The following is a 14,496-nucleotide window of genomic DNA, read 5'->3' on the forward strand; positions in this document are numbered from 1 at the left end:
ATGTTGCATGACTTCAATTTGATAAAAACTATTAAACTAGATATTAGACCTTATTTTTCGTGGGAATGATAAACTCGAAACTAACTGATTTTTATTACTTGTCAATTTTTATTACTTGTCAACCATCCAACATGCTTGTGGGTTTCAATCCAACATTTATGCGCTCAAGAATTCAAATGGAATCATGGAGATGCAACCGAAGATGCATTGATGAATGCCAGGCCCGGCCCTGGGACCAAGCCACCTAGGCGAATGCCTAGGGCCTCCAGATTTCGGCTTGGGCCCAGGGCCTCCAAATTCAACAGATTCTCACAATTAAACCGTATCTATTTCAAATGGCAAAAGGTAATCAATTCGACTTCCAGCTCCCGCTTCCAGAATTTCCAGCTCCAACTGACCAAAACCGCAGTGGAAAATCCCAATCTCCGCCTCTCGTACACCGGATTTCCTTTTTTTATATCATATCAGGTCCTTTTCTCCTCTTTATGCGCCACCATTAAAATCTCTATTTTGCTTGTTTTGATAGGAAATAGAGATAATAGATCGAAAGGATAGGTTTTCAATTGTTTTAGCCTCGGATTGATCTTTTGTTTGTGTTTAGTTTGATGTTAAATAGCTAAATGTCTCGACCAGAAAGATTTATTTTTTATTTTTTGTCTTCTTCTTCTAATCTTCTAATTCCTTTTTCAATTTTTTTTGGTAAAATCTGAGTTAAATAAACAGTGCAATCATGGTTTAGTGTAGAGATAGGGGGATAAAACGTCAGAAATGTTTATACGAGGTTGGAATTGAGATCTGAAACATGCTCCAAGGAAGAGTAGAATTGTAAAAGTGAACGAGTATAGGATCCATTTTTTATTTTCCCAGGGTTTGATGTTGGCTATTGTGCACTTTGTTGTATTTCTTTATCTACTTATTGTATTAGTGTTTGATATCTAAAGAATTGCAGTTTCTTAACCAATAAAAAATATTTTTTCTCACAAAATTTCAATGTAAATGGGGGCAATTCAAACACACCCTTCTGCTCACCTTGTTAGCTATAGAAACTTGACAGGGAGTATCTGAGGAGTTGGAAGGTCATCATTTGCCGGGACATGCTGCATCAATGGATTTAAATATGCATCCTTCGACTTCAGGAAATTCTTGTACTATTTCTAGTGATGCTTTGCTGAAAATCCAGGTATATAATGCCCCTGTGTGCTAATTTTACCAAAGAGAGTAGATAGACATACAGTGGCTCTCAAATATAGTCATGCCTCATTCTGTTGTTTGTTTATAAGTTCAAAATCAGATTTTGCCGATAAGCTTTAAATTACTAGCTGAGATTCACATTAATTTACTTTTAAGTGTTTCTATTTTTTCTTAACTAAATATTTGATATTGTTGGGTGGGAAGGAAATATTGGGTCCCTTGTTGCTGGGAAGAGGGAAAGGGAGAGACTAGAGACTATAGTTAATGCAGTCCTTTCTTAAAGTTTTGCTACTATTATGGCAAAGAATTTTTTTTTTTTTTTTATCTTTGGAGTTGAAATTGATATTCATTATTTGAGTTGTTTGATTACTAATAATGCATCTCAAAATGTGAGAAGACTAAATATAATGTATGCTAGTCTAATCTCTTGGGTTGTAAGTGATATTTTATTTAGCAATTCTATCTTTTAGATTGTACAAAGTTTTCATTTAATACCTATCAAAAAAATGTTTTCATTTAAATATAGATATATTTTTTTATTCAAATATTGCTATACGTGGAAAAAAAAAGAAAAAAAAAAGTACAGGCCTCAACATAATTTGTTGCTTAGGGCCTCCAAATTGTTAGGGCCGGCTCTGATGAATGCTATGACATTGGCAGATTCGACTGGGATGTTTGTATGCCCGCATACTAGGGTTGCACTGATGGCATTGATTAAGCTCTGGGATAGTGGAATCATTGATCGAACTGATAAGAAGGTAGTTGTTAGTACATCTCATGGATTGAAGTTTACGCAATCGAAGATTGATTATCATTATAGCGAGATTAAGGAAGGCAGAGTTTGGATCTGTCATGAATGTGCGTAATAGATACTCGAGCAATACAAGACTCCATTGATGCCCTTTTGAGTTCTGAAATTGCACTCTTTTCAGTGACATTTTATCTTCAATTTTTCATTTAGTTCATGTTACGTAAGACTGAAATTTTGCATTCTGCAACGTGTACATATTCTCAGGGCAGATAATATAATGTGCATAGGGTTTAAAGATTTGAATCTCTACCTATAATAAGATATATGCAAACTTGGAAATCTGCAACTGTTTCTTCTGGTCATTTTACATGTTATGCTATCTTTATCCCTTGAATATTTGAGCTGAGTTTTACTGTCCAAATTTAGCTGTCCAACTTGCTGTGCACGAATAATTCATTGTAACACATTTTTAAGCACAAGTACCAGTTAAAGAAAAGTTAGATATATTAATTTAAAATGATGTGTCAATGAATTATTTAGTGGATAGCAAGTTGGATAGAAGATCTCAAACTCAAAATATTTAGGCTTGTAAAGTGGTTCTTTTAAATTTACACAGTATGTATCTCATCCCTAGTGATATTTTCATGCATGTATTGCTCCGCCACAATACCGTTATCTCGATTTAGGCTGCTTCAATTTCGCAGACCACTATAACAAAATTTTCTTTTACCTTCTTTTTCCTCTGACTATTACCAAAGTTTAGTTCACTGTGTTATCTCTTGATTGCCCATGAATTTAGCAACAGTTCAAATGATGGATCAATTCAAGGATTTTCAAATACATAAGGTGGTCAAACGAATCTCTTGAATCTATTATTAGAATCAGTTTTCCTACTTTAACCAATAGGGTGACATTCTGGATGATTGAATTGCCACTTGGCAATTCTGTCATCCAGAAAGTCATCCTGAATATTAACATAGCAAAACTCTATTAGAATTGCCTTTCACATAAATCTATTTTCAACATTACATGATTCCTTAATTGTGTTCAATTTATCGTTCTAATATCTCTCACGTCATTTTCAATTTTTACCCTAATAAATATGCCAAGCGTATAAAATATAAGAGAGGAACAACCTTGAAATCTACCTCTTGTTTGTTGATAGACAAATTAACATTCTAAATATTAACATGTTGCAAGAGTGACATTTTATACAAAAATTGAACTACAAATTCCGTTCTAACTTACAAATGGTAGCGGGAATGTAAAGAGGACAGTTACGACAACAATCAGAGCAATCTACATGCTTCCAAAAGAGAACCCAAGGGGTTGAATTTTCAAGCATATTTATAGAAAGATAAGCTCTTGTCATCAGACACGCTAGCAAGCAGACAAGATCTAACATCCGTCTTTATAGGAGGGCCAAATGCCACTGACCAGACCTGGTCTGTGTGGCCGGTCATTATCTGTGCAGCCGCTCTCATTTTAAGATCCCATAACCTAACAGTCCGGTCACTCGAGCCCGTTGCAATCGCCATTCCATCGGGGGACACATCCACACTCAAAACCCAGCCAGAGTGGCCTGACAAAGATGAAATCAAGGTTTTACCTTCTGTATCATAAACATGGGTGTGGCCATCGTCTGAGGCAGAAAAGAGGACCCTTGCATCAAGAGGTGCTGATGAATACACAAGAGATCGAACAGGCATGTTGTGGCCTTCCAAGTGGTGTAGGAATTTCGTACGAGTCACATCAAAAATTGAGATGGTTCCATCCATTGAACCACAAGCAATTTGTCTACCATCAGGGCTCCATGCAACTGAGAGAACAAACTTCTTGCTGCCAGTTTTCTCTGAGGGTTTCAAGCCTTCTAGTCGAGGAACTGATAGTGTTGCAGTCAATTGCCATTGAGCAGTATCCCACAGCTTCACTGATGCACTACCACCTCCAGCTGCTGCCAGTATGGTACCCTTGAAAAGATAAAGACGAAGTTAATGGCCAAGTCAATTACCTTTCAGACACTAATCACCCAACAAGAATAGTTTGCAGCATTTAGAAATGCGGTGAGTATATGATGACACAGAAATATAGAATTCAATCGTCTTTCTTGCACATTAGATTAGGGCCATATTAGAGACAACTGTGTGGAATTATAATCTATAAGCCTATTAGAATGATCTCAAGTCTCTGTTAAATTTAGTCTTAAGAAAACCATGCAGACATTGATGTAGGGAGATTAATAAATCTGTGAATAACAAGAAGGGATGGGGGAGGGAAGAGAAGAAGAATACAGAGGAGGGGAAGAAGAGAGGGAAAACGGCTGCAAAACCAATTCTTTAATTCATCAAATTCATCATCTCAAATAACAATGTAAGATAGGTTTAAATACTGAAAAATAATGCAAACCTAGGGCTAAGCCCAATACACAAGTCCATAAAATTAAAATAACCTAAATTCCAACTAAAATAATTAAAATTGTTAAAATTAATTAAAATTGGATGTCCTCATCAATTCTCCCTGGGTGGGAGAGAAAACTCGACCCTGTCGAGTGGCTATATCATGTCCTCATCAGACATGATAAAAAACATCACAGAATATTTTTCATATGAGCACCATTAAGATCAATAGAAATAAGAATTACAAAGTCAAATAATTCAGAATAACAATGCAAGTTTCAATGAATTACAAAATGCTTCACATCCACCAGCACATAAGTATCAAAAATGGGCCAGTGCCAGAAGTCCCGGAACTTCCAGCACTTGTATATCTATACATTTAGAAATGTTATTGGGCCTATTAATATTGAAATTCATCTGACAAACCGAGAGCTACAACAGTAGACAGCAACACACTATCACACAGCAGAGGCATTCAACATAAACAACTTCATTAGTCAAGATCCTCAACATCAAAACAATTTTTTCTTTCCATCTTTATAATGAACAAGAAAAAAATTGCATATCGAAAATCATAAATACATTAAGAAATTCATGACAGGGCATAAATCTTCACATACTCCACAATAGAGAAGATAAAGTCGAATAATAATAAGTTTTAACCAGATAACTCGTGCACTAATAGGGCTTCGAAATATTATCAAACAATGACCATAAATTGTTGTCAAAGGTGGTTTAAAATTATTTAAAACAGCATTATCTAAAAATAGCTTAAAACAGAAGTTAGTTAAATGCAAGTTTTACATTTTGCATAAGAGAATAGGCCTGTTGAAAGCCTTACAGGCAAAACACATTAATTGAATTCGAATACAGGTTTAATGCAAGTATATGTCTGAAATCAGGACCTCTACACATGCATTAATGCAAAACTAATTTTTATGGTTACATGGTGTCTAATATAATAAACATTGCTCAAAATAAAGCATCAAATCCATTTGAAATAGTTTCAAAGCATATTAAACATCTTTGATAATACTTCTTTAATTTGCGATCCATACATCATTTAGACAACGATCCCATGCTGTACTCCAAGCATCAAGTGTCCAATAAGTACTTTATAAATTTAAAGATTTGGAGAAACATGACATGCAAATAATAGAAAGGTGTTGATCGTCACATTATTGGCATTTTTTAATTCCAGTTGGACTTCTAGCAAAACATTGATGACCAAATCAGGAAAAAAGAAAGAACATGGAGAGAAATAAATATCAGAAAGCGATGCAAATAAGATGCAAATTAGACAGTGAAGCATAGGGAAGATTGTCAATGAAGCTCTCATGGATGGGGACAAAAATAACTCAAGGATTGAGATCAACTTTTTCTCATATGGTTGTCAATTTAGAGATAAATGTACTGACTCCCACAGAATATCCATGAATTTGGTGTATACTGTTTCATCCTCCTGAACTGATTTTTGCATCTTTTCATTTTTTTTATTTGTAGGTGAATCACACCTATACCTTTTTCATTAGTTCTAATTTTTCGTTAAAAACATTGCATGCCCTTCTGTTATATAGTCAAAACCACTATGCACTAAGCTTAAGACAATTGAACATTTTAATAACTTCTCAAGGATTTTAATTAGTGAATGCCAAAATTTTTATTAGTCATTTTCATAACTTTTTCCCAGTTACTTTAATCCATCAAATAACTTCTCTACTTTTGTCCTTCTCTCTTCACGTACTTGAATCTTCATATGAATTCTGCATTTGCATCAAGTTCATCAGTCAAAAAGCTCTAATTACAAAATGGTCCAATTGACGCAACCTTACAGTAATAATCTTAAGTTGCTGAGAACTTTATTGTAAATACTGATTACTAAAACTAAATTCAAAAAAGGGAAAGAAGGCTGAAGCTTGAAGTTTCAAGAAAATAACATAAATCTGCTCAAGCTCTTTTATTTAGCTAAGGAGTTCTAATTTCAAGCCCCAACCAAGAAACAAAAACTAGAGATATTTTCATAAAATATCATTCACTATCTCCCTATTACATTTCAACACTCAGGGCTCACTCCTGGCCCTTATAAAACAAAAGTCATCACTGAAAAATAGAGGTCAACTAAGCTAGAAAACTGTAAAAATTAAGCAAGCCAATATAATAAAATTATAGCTGAATATTCAAGCAAATTTAGCATCTAATTACATAATATTAAAATCTAAGTTCAATAACATGAGCTAAGCCCAAATTTCCGTGTCAATTTCAAAAGGTTAAGACTTGACAGGGAACTGATCATTTCTCTAGCTCTAGCATTCAGTGGGAAATTGCTTTCACACCCATACGTAGGGAAACCTCACCACAACACTCATTATTGCACCATTACTCTTCTTGAAGTCCTCCATTAACTGGGCGCTTGAAATTGATTTGGTATAAATAGTGTCCATAAAAGGAGGAAGACATCCAGCTAGAAAGATGTGAATTAATAAACGAATTTTCACTTATTTACCCACATGTTACTTCAATATCTCTAATTTTATTCTTTTTCAATAATCATCCCATTGTTTACAGCTTAACTTGATTTCTGGTGCAATTATTACTTGCTTGGCTGTCCAAATATGTTTGGGCTAACAAATCGCTTGCTCAAACTCAATTAACACATGAAACCCCCACATCTCATTCCAAATAATAATATAAGAGACACAACTAGTATAATTACTTCCCCAAATAAAAACCAAATCTATTTCTTCGTACACAAAAAAACCACAAAATAAAAAGCAAATACTTTTACTTCAAGTTAGTTAATTATTAACAGAGAACAACAAATTTTTTGCTCCTTTCACTTGCATGCCAGATACATAATCCCATAAAACAGAAAATAGTTTTACTTCAAGTTAGTTAATTATTAACAGGGAACAACAAATTTTTTACTCCTTTCACTTGCACGCCAGATACATAATCCCATAAAACAGATTCTCCAAAAACGTTTATTCATTTCCGCAATCCCATCCTCCACAGGCATGAAACAATAAACAGATTATCCATAAATGATTATCCATTCCCGCAATCCCTCCTACCACAGGCATGAGCAATTACAAACATATAACCCAAAAAATTAAATAGCGCTTTCCCAATCCAGAACAAACTCATTCACTTAATGTTCGTATTTTGCTAGACTGACTTCTTTCCTCGTGATTAGAACACTTACTGCATCTCATCATAGTCATGTATCCTTTTTTTCTCCATTTTTTTGGCTCATTGGCACACGGAATAATAACGATAGAGATGCAAAAATGTTTCTACATAAGTTGTACTAATTTATACCTGGGGATTAAACTGTAATTGCCAGACTTCAGAAGGGGGAGCCTCGAGGGTTGCAATAGTATTATTTGTGGCAACATCAAAAACCCTAATAAAGCTATCGATGGAGGCAGAGGCAGCGATTCTTCCAGATGGGTGGGCGGCCACAGAGACCACACCGAGGCAGTGACCGGTGTTAGTCTGGAGCTTCTGGGGACCCTCCGGCTTCCACAGACGGACAGTCTCGTCAAGGGATCCCGTCAGGAGAAGCGGCGGCGACTCATCGGTGGCCGGAACCCACGCCGCCGTCCACACCGAATCGTCATGGGCGTTCCCAACGGTGCTAAGAGGCGCTAGTTTCATGGTTTTGAGGGTACAGGGAGCAGTAAAACCCTAGCTCAGGTATTTGATTGAAGATTTGGAGTGAAGTAACTGACTGATTTTTCGCTCGAAAAATTGTTTATTTTTATGTTTTACATTTGGTCGTTAAGCCTGTTATTGCACGTTGCCCCTTCAATTTTCATCCTCTTGAAAATGTAACCCTTTAATTTGCCAAAATTTCAAATATGCCAAAATAAGGGAAAATTTATTTCCATCTGGTCTGAAGTCTCAAGACTTTCATTCTTATATATAGTTCTTGTCTTGGTTGTCTGATGTAGATTTTTTTAGAATAGATTTTTATTGAAAGTGATATTTTTGAAAATGTAGGAAAATGTTATTGGTCACATGTAAAATTAATTTATTAGAGAATGTATAATTAAAATAAGTTTGAGAGACAATAATTTTAAAGATATGAACCAAACAAGGGCATTAAGAGAAAGATTATAGAATTCTACCGCTCCACAGAATGATTAAATGTATTTTGAAGCTACTAAGAACCCCAAACCATAATAAAAATTGAAACCATTCGAAAAGAATCATTGTTTTTGTTTCTATTTTTGCATGCATATCAAACATAGGCTCATGCTTCAAGCCAATACCCTTCATCTCCATGTATTTTGAAGGTAAGGTAACATAGGTCGATTCTTTATATATATATATATATGGACTTATATCGATATATTAGGGTAGGGAAGAAATGGATATATATATATATATATTTATATCGATATATTAGGGTAGGGAAGACATGGAAACCTCATTAAGCATGTGTTTGGAAAATCTAGAAAGTAACTTATAATTACTTCTCAAAGACAAATTTAGTTTTAATAGTACATTTTGTAGCATGCATAATTATTACTCATTTATCCACAATTTATGTATATTGCGTTAAAATTTAAAATTTTATCCAATTACTATACTCATTGATGATGTAAACAACAAATACCGAATCCACTTACGTTTAGGTGAGCAAATTTCAGCATGTTTTGACAAGAAATGAGGCCGAAAAGAGTGTGCATAAACTTGGGGGATATGGTTTAAGACACAAGACGAAAATGTTCGGACACAAGCAATAAACTTAAGAGTGATATCAATCACAAACAACTCAATTAAAGCAATACTAACTAGACTTGAGCAAGCAAGAATATTGATAATAGAGAAGACAAATTTATGTTTTCAGTTTAAAGAGTTGCATTAGATTCAATGTGTTACAATGATTGATATTTACATTGGTACAACATTGATCTTAACCATTGGATGAAGCATAATGGTTGCAGTCGACCCTCTAGGATGTTTTGTCATGGTTGTCTCATTGATCACTTGTCATAAGGTGCAGTAGAGTGCGTGGGAAAGAAGAGCCATCCTTTGGAGTGTGTCGATATACATAATTAATTGGGCTGGCAAGATTTGACTTAAACAGGCTGCAGGTAGCCACATCAATCATTCACCAGATACTATGATATCTTTGGAAACTACTTCTGATTCCAGGCACTTGGGGGGGATGGAAAGCCTAGGATGTAGAGGACCTTGACGATTGAGTGGTGGCTTCGACCGTTTGACTTTGGTAAATCTTTGACTTTTCCTTTGATTGATGCCTCCATGTGGTTGCCACGTATGCTTGGAATAGAGCCTCAATGATGAAGCATAACAATAGCCAAGTCCAAGTATAGTTATTTATATAATACTTGAACTTTGTTTGAAAGTTTTAATTGATAGAGGTGAAACCTTTTTCTTGCCATTGTTGGTTCCTCTTGTTGATGCTGTTAGGTTTTGTTGGGTTGTTGGGTTTTTTATTCCAACACAATAGTCCCTTAAGTTGAAGTATAATTATTTAGATAATATTTGAAATTTGAATATAAAAATATTTTTTTCGAGGCTGTGTAACTTGGATATGTCAAACTTTCTAAGAGTTGCTAATGTCCTTTTGAACGAAGCTTTCTATTTAAAAGAAATGAACTGTTGTAGTAGTTGGGGTCAATTGGCTTAAGCTATCTACGATGAAGAAATACTGAAGCAGCATATGCCATTAGCTAGAAGTATCGACATTGGAGTTGAAGTGAGGAGCTTTTGCAATCTGCTGAGGCTGTAAATGTATTGACTCCAAAGTTGTATTTTCTAGAAATGTTGAGAAAACGAATCGTTCTTAATTATTGCGTCTAATTGATTTTCTATCTTGTGCATTTTCAAGAAAAGACAATTAGGACGGTTCAACATTCTATACACTCAATCATCGTTGCATTTAATAAGTAATGATGAGTGCTGTAGACAACTTCTTCAGAAGCAAATGTATTTGCACGTGTAGGTCAAATGCTCTGATCTGAAATCATTACATACGAAATGATAGACATAATGGGTGGTTCAAATTGAATCTTACATTAAGATCCACATCCAACAGTTTATGACCTTTGCCTATAAAAGGCTACAATTTCTGGAAAAATCATTTTTATACAATGGCAAAAAAGAATCAAGCTTCCAAAATGATCTTGAACCTTCTTCAATTTTGCTTACAATCGTAGAACTTTTTCAACTACTTTTAAGAAATCCAATGACTTGTGTTTTAATTTCGTAAGTATCTCTTCAACAAATCTCTATTTTCATTTTGCATTTTCAGTTGGGAACTTTATGCATAGGTGATGGACGGATGTAACAGCCCACAACTTCTTCAAAGTTGGTTTCCCAAGTACCCCATGATAGGCAGATCAGTTGTCTACTATAAAAAAAAAAAAAAAAAAAAAAAAAAAAAAAAAAAAAAAGGAAGACAAAGGAAAAAATTTTTGTATTTTTTAGAAGATTACTTTGTTCAAATACTAATTCAACCTATAAATATATAAAAAAAAAAAAAAAAAAAAAAAAACACAATGAAATGATGAGTAGTCAATGGGAATATTTCTATCTCTGCTGCTAAAGTTATTTTTTCCTCTTAGAATGATACTATCACTAGTGAAACCGTACAAGGAGGAGCTCATGGGCATCAACACATGGTCTACGTTCATTATATCGAAAATCGCTAGAAATATGATATTAACCAAACTCCCATTATCCCTAGCATTTCTTTAAGGTCATTTCATACCACTGTGGCCTTCACTACTAAGGCATCATAATGTGTGTAGTGTTAGCCAAGTGCATTATTTTGTGTAATGATTGCACTCCCCTTCTAGTTGAAGGTTGACTGGTGTTGACTATAAGGCTTGCCATAGGGGGATCTCTGCCATTCCTCACATAGTTCTTTTGTGCATTTATGGTCTCTCTCCCAACGTACGAGGTTCCAAAAATTGTATCTATTTCTCGAATAGGCTGGTGGCTTGTGTTAGCTAGAGGACTTCTCTTTTTCCTTTGGCCCTCTCTAGGTCTTTTCCATCATTTTCTCATCTCTGAAGAGCATCAGTTCAAAGGAGACACCTTGCCTCATCTCTCCTAGGTTGTTGATCCTGCCTAGGAGGGGCACATTTTCCCCGTGGCGTCTGTTCATCCTTTGATTATCAGGTTGCGATGCAATGCAATATCCCCCATAGTCAGTTGTGTTATGATTGTAGGAATTCTGGTAGGTACAATAGAAGGATCCTTCATCCTTATTTTTAATTTCAGAACTTCATCATCTGTCCTTACTAATTTGAGGAAACTATTGGTTGGACCTTTCTCGGTGCATCTTAATGATGGGGTTCACTTCCACATTAGCTAAAGCAAGTAATGTATTTTGCGTCGCTACAACCAGCGCTTGCATGAGTTGAAGGTCGTTAACTGTTTGACCTGGTGATCCATATCACCTTTTTAAATATATCTCTAGTGAAATGAAACTTAATATCTATGTGTTTAGTTCTGTCATGGTAAATTGGATTTCTACATAGAAGAATTGCACTCTGATTATCAGAACATAACTCCACTTGACTTTCTATAAGTCTTAGTTCATTCAATAAGCCCATTGACTAAAGCCCTTCTTTCACTGTCTCTGTGGCAACTATGTATTCAGTCTCAATTGAGGATAAAGCTACTAATTTTTGGAGTTGAGATTTCCAACTAATGCAAGTGTTATTTACCACATAAAAGTATGTTGTAGTGGACTTTGTGCTATCAGAATTCCCAACAAAATGAGAGTCAACGTAACCTTTCAACTTAAAACCATTTTTATCGGTCTTAGACATGAGTCCCAAATTATTTGGGCCTTTTAAAGTACTTCATTAATTTTTTCATGGCTTCCCAATGAAGCTCACCTAGGTTACTCATAAATCTACTTAATACACTCACTGTATAAGCTATATTAGGCCTTAACATACCATAACATGCATGACAGATACAATAGCATCGGCATATGGCAGATGCAACATCCTGTTAAATTCATCTTCATTTTTAGGTGATTGGTCAATTGATAATTTCACATTTCCAAATAAAGGTAAGCTAACAAGTTTTGATTCATGCAAAGAAAATCTTTTAACCACTTTCTCAATATAGTCTTTTTGAGTTAAAAATAGTTTTCCCTTAGATCTTTCGCTTATTATTTCCATACCTAATATTTTCCTAGCAAGTCCTATATCTTTCATATCAAATTCAGACTTCGGGTTTTCTTTTATAGAGTTTAAAATAGCAAGATTCTGACCAACAATGAGTATATCATCCACACATAGGAACAAATAAAACGATTCAGATTTTTCATTACTTTTAAAATAAAAACAAGGATCACATTCATTTTTTTAAACTCTAGGCCTTTTATAAATGAATTAAATCTTTTATACCATTGTCTTCGAGCCTGTTTTAGGCCATACAAAGATTTATTCAGTAAATACACTAAGTGTTCCTTACCTTTTACCTGAAAACCTTAGGTTGTGTCATATATATGGTGCCACTCAAAGAACCAAACAAGAAGGTTGTTTTTACATAAAGCTATTCGAATTTTAGATCATATTGGGCTACAAGTGCAAACAAACCCTAGTGGATGTATATTTTGCTACAGGTGAAAATATTTCTGTGTAATCTGTACCTTCTCTTTGTATTAACCTTTTCGCTCCAAGTCTTGCCTTGTATCTCCTATCACTTGTTTTATATTCACGTTCTTTAATCTTGTAAACTCATTTACAATCAATTGGTTTACAATCCTTAGGTTTTTCAGCTAAGTTTCCAATTTTATTTTTGTATAGAAAACTCATCTTATCTTGCATGGCTGCAAGCCATTTAACAAAGTCCTTCGAGGCAACAGCCTTTTTATATGATTCAGGCTCATTATCAAATGAGTCAGGTTTTAATTGTACAACTATATAATTTGCAACCTTGTACCTAAGAGGTTTAATCTGTCTTCTTTCTCTATCCCTAGCAAATTGATAGTTCTGTAGGTCATACTCAAGTTCAATATCTTGAATATTGGTTAAGTTTTCATCATCTATAATGGGCTAAAGATTAATCTGGGGTGTCTCTACCTCAATCTGACTCTGATCAAGGACATTTTGTTTGCTAAAATCAATTTCAGTAATAACAAAATCATTTTCAGTTAATTCCTCCACATTTTGGTCACCAAGACAAGGAAAAACTTCATTAAAGATCAGAGATTTACTTATTATTACCTTATAACCTCTAATTTCTTTTACCCAGAGACTATATCCTTTCATTCCTTTCCCAGAACCTACGAAAACCCATTTCAGAGATCTAAGATCAAGTTTTGAATCAGTTTAACGAGCATAAGCGACACACCTAGAGGTTTCCAAATGAGAATAATCAAGAACAGATTCTGAGCAAACTTGCTCGAGCATTTTATTATCCAAAGAACTAGAGGGACATCTGTTTATCAGGTAGCAAGCTGTCTTTACTACCTCCCCCCCCAAATATTTTTGGCAGTTCTGAACTAATTAGCATACATCTAGTCCTTTTAAGAATTGTTCTATTTATTCTTTCAACAGTACCATTTTGTTAGGGGTATAGGTCATAGTCCTATGCCTAAGTATGCCAAATGTACTACAATATTGATCAAATACTATATTATAGAACTCTAATCCATTGTCAATTCTCAATGTTTTGATTTTTTTACCTATCTGATTATCTATCAGAATTTTTAGTCTTTAAAGATCAAGAAAGTATCAGACTTTGACTTTAATAATAGAGTCCACGCCTTCTTAGAATAGTCATCAATAATGAGAAGACAATACCTATAGCCTGAAGCTATAGGTACCGGTGCAGCCCCCATAAGTCACTATGTATGTATTCCAGTGACTTATGTATTCTAGTGTTGAAGGGCATTTTGCTCTATTTTCCCATAATACAATGTTCACAAAGGGTAAGTTTTGAATGTTATCCCTTCCTTCGAGAGAAATTTTAAACCTTTTTCACTAAGATGGCCTAACCACCTATGCTATACTTCTGATTTATCAGTTTGTATCGCCAAGTTTGCATTAGTGATTTGAGAAATAAATTCAAGATTTATGGTATAGATTCCATTGATCTTAGGTGAACTGACAATTAGTTTCAGATTTTTTTATTATATTTGTAAAACCAGTATTAGTC

The 14,496-nt window shown here is 34.6% G+C and overlaps 2 protein-coding genes across 2 annotated transcripts; one reads left to right on the top strand and one right to left on the bottom strand.

Moving 5' to 3' along the window:
- Nucleotides 1-210: 210 nt before the first annotated feature.
- LOC111399848 lies at nucleotides 211-2,248 on the top strand. Its single transcript, XM_023027341.1, has 3 exons — nucleotides 211-468; nucleotides 1,055-1,180; nucleotides 1,852-2,248. The coding sequence occupies exons 1-3, from the start codon at nucleotides 211-213 to the stop codon at nucleotides 1,894-1,896; spliced, it is 429 nt and encodes a 142-aa protein (XP_022883109.1). The 3' UTR covers nucleotides 1,897-2,248.
- Nucleotides 2,249-3,078: 830 nt separating this feature from the next.
- LOC111399469 (WD repeat-containing protein VIP3-like) lies at nucleotides 3,079-8,080 on the bottom strand. Its single transcript, XM_023026779.1, has 2 exons — nucleotides 7,657-8,080; nucleotides 3,079-3,912 (listed from the first exon to the last, which is right to left on the bottom strand). Exons 1-2 carry the CDS (start codon nucleotides 7,993-7,995, stop codon nucleotides 3,280-3,282), a joined length of 972 nt encoding a protein of 323 aa, XP_022882547.1. The 5' UTR covers nucleotides 7,996-8,080; the 3' UTR covers nucleotides 3,079-3,279.
- Between the last annotated feature and the right edge of the window lie 6,416 nt (nucleotides 8,081-14,496).

This window comes from Olea europaea, chromosome 9 (assembly GCF_002742605.1).
Source record: "Olea europaea var. sylvestris chromosome 9, O_europaea_v1, whole genome shotgun sequence".
NCBI lineage: Eukaryota > Viridiplantae > Streptophyta > Magnoliopsida > Lamiales > Oleaceae > Olea > Olea europaea.

Bases quoted from the DNA above. Each gene is read 5' to 3' on its own strand.
- LOC111399848 (XM_023027341.1), top strand. From the start codon at position 211: ATGAATGCCAGGCCCGGCCCTGGGACCAAGCCACCTAGGCGAATGCCT. The intron at 469-1,054 runs GTCCTTTTCTCC...GAAACTTGACAG, and splicing joins CTTTTTTTATATCATATCAG to GGAGTATCTGAGGAGTTGGA. The intron at 1,181-1,851 runs GTATATAATGCC...TGACATTGGCAG, and splicing joins ATGCTTTGCTGAAAATCCAG to ATTCGACTGGGATGTTTGTA.
- LOC111399469 (XM_023026779.1), bottom strand. From the start codon at position 7,995: ATGAAACTAGCGCCTCTTAGCACCGTTGGGAACGCCCATGACGATTCG. The intron at 3,913-7,656 runs GTATAAATTAGT...TATCTTTTCAAG, and splicing joins AATTACAGTTTAATCCCCAG to GGTACCATACTGGCAGCAGC.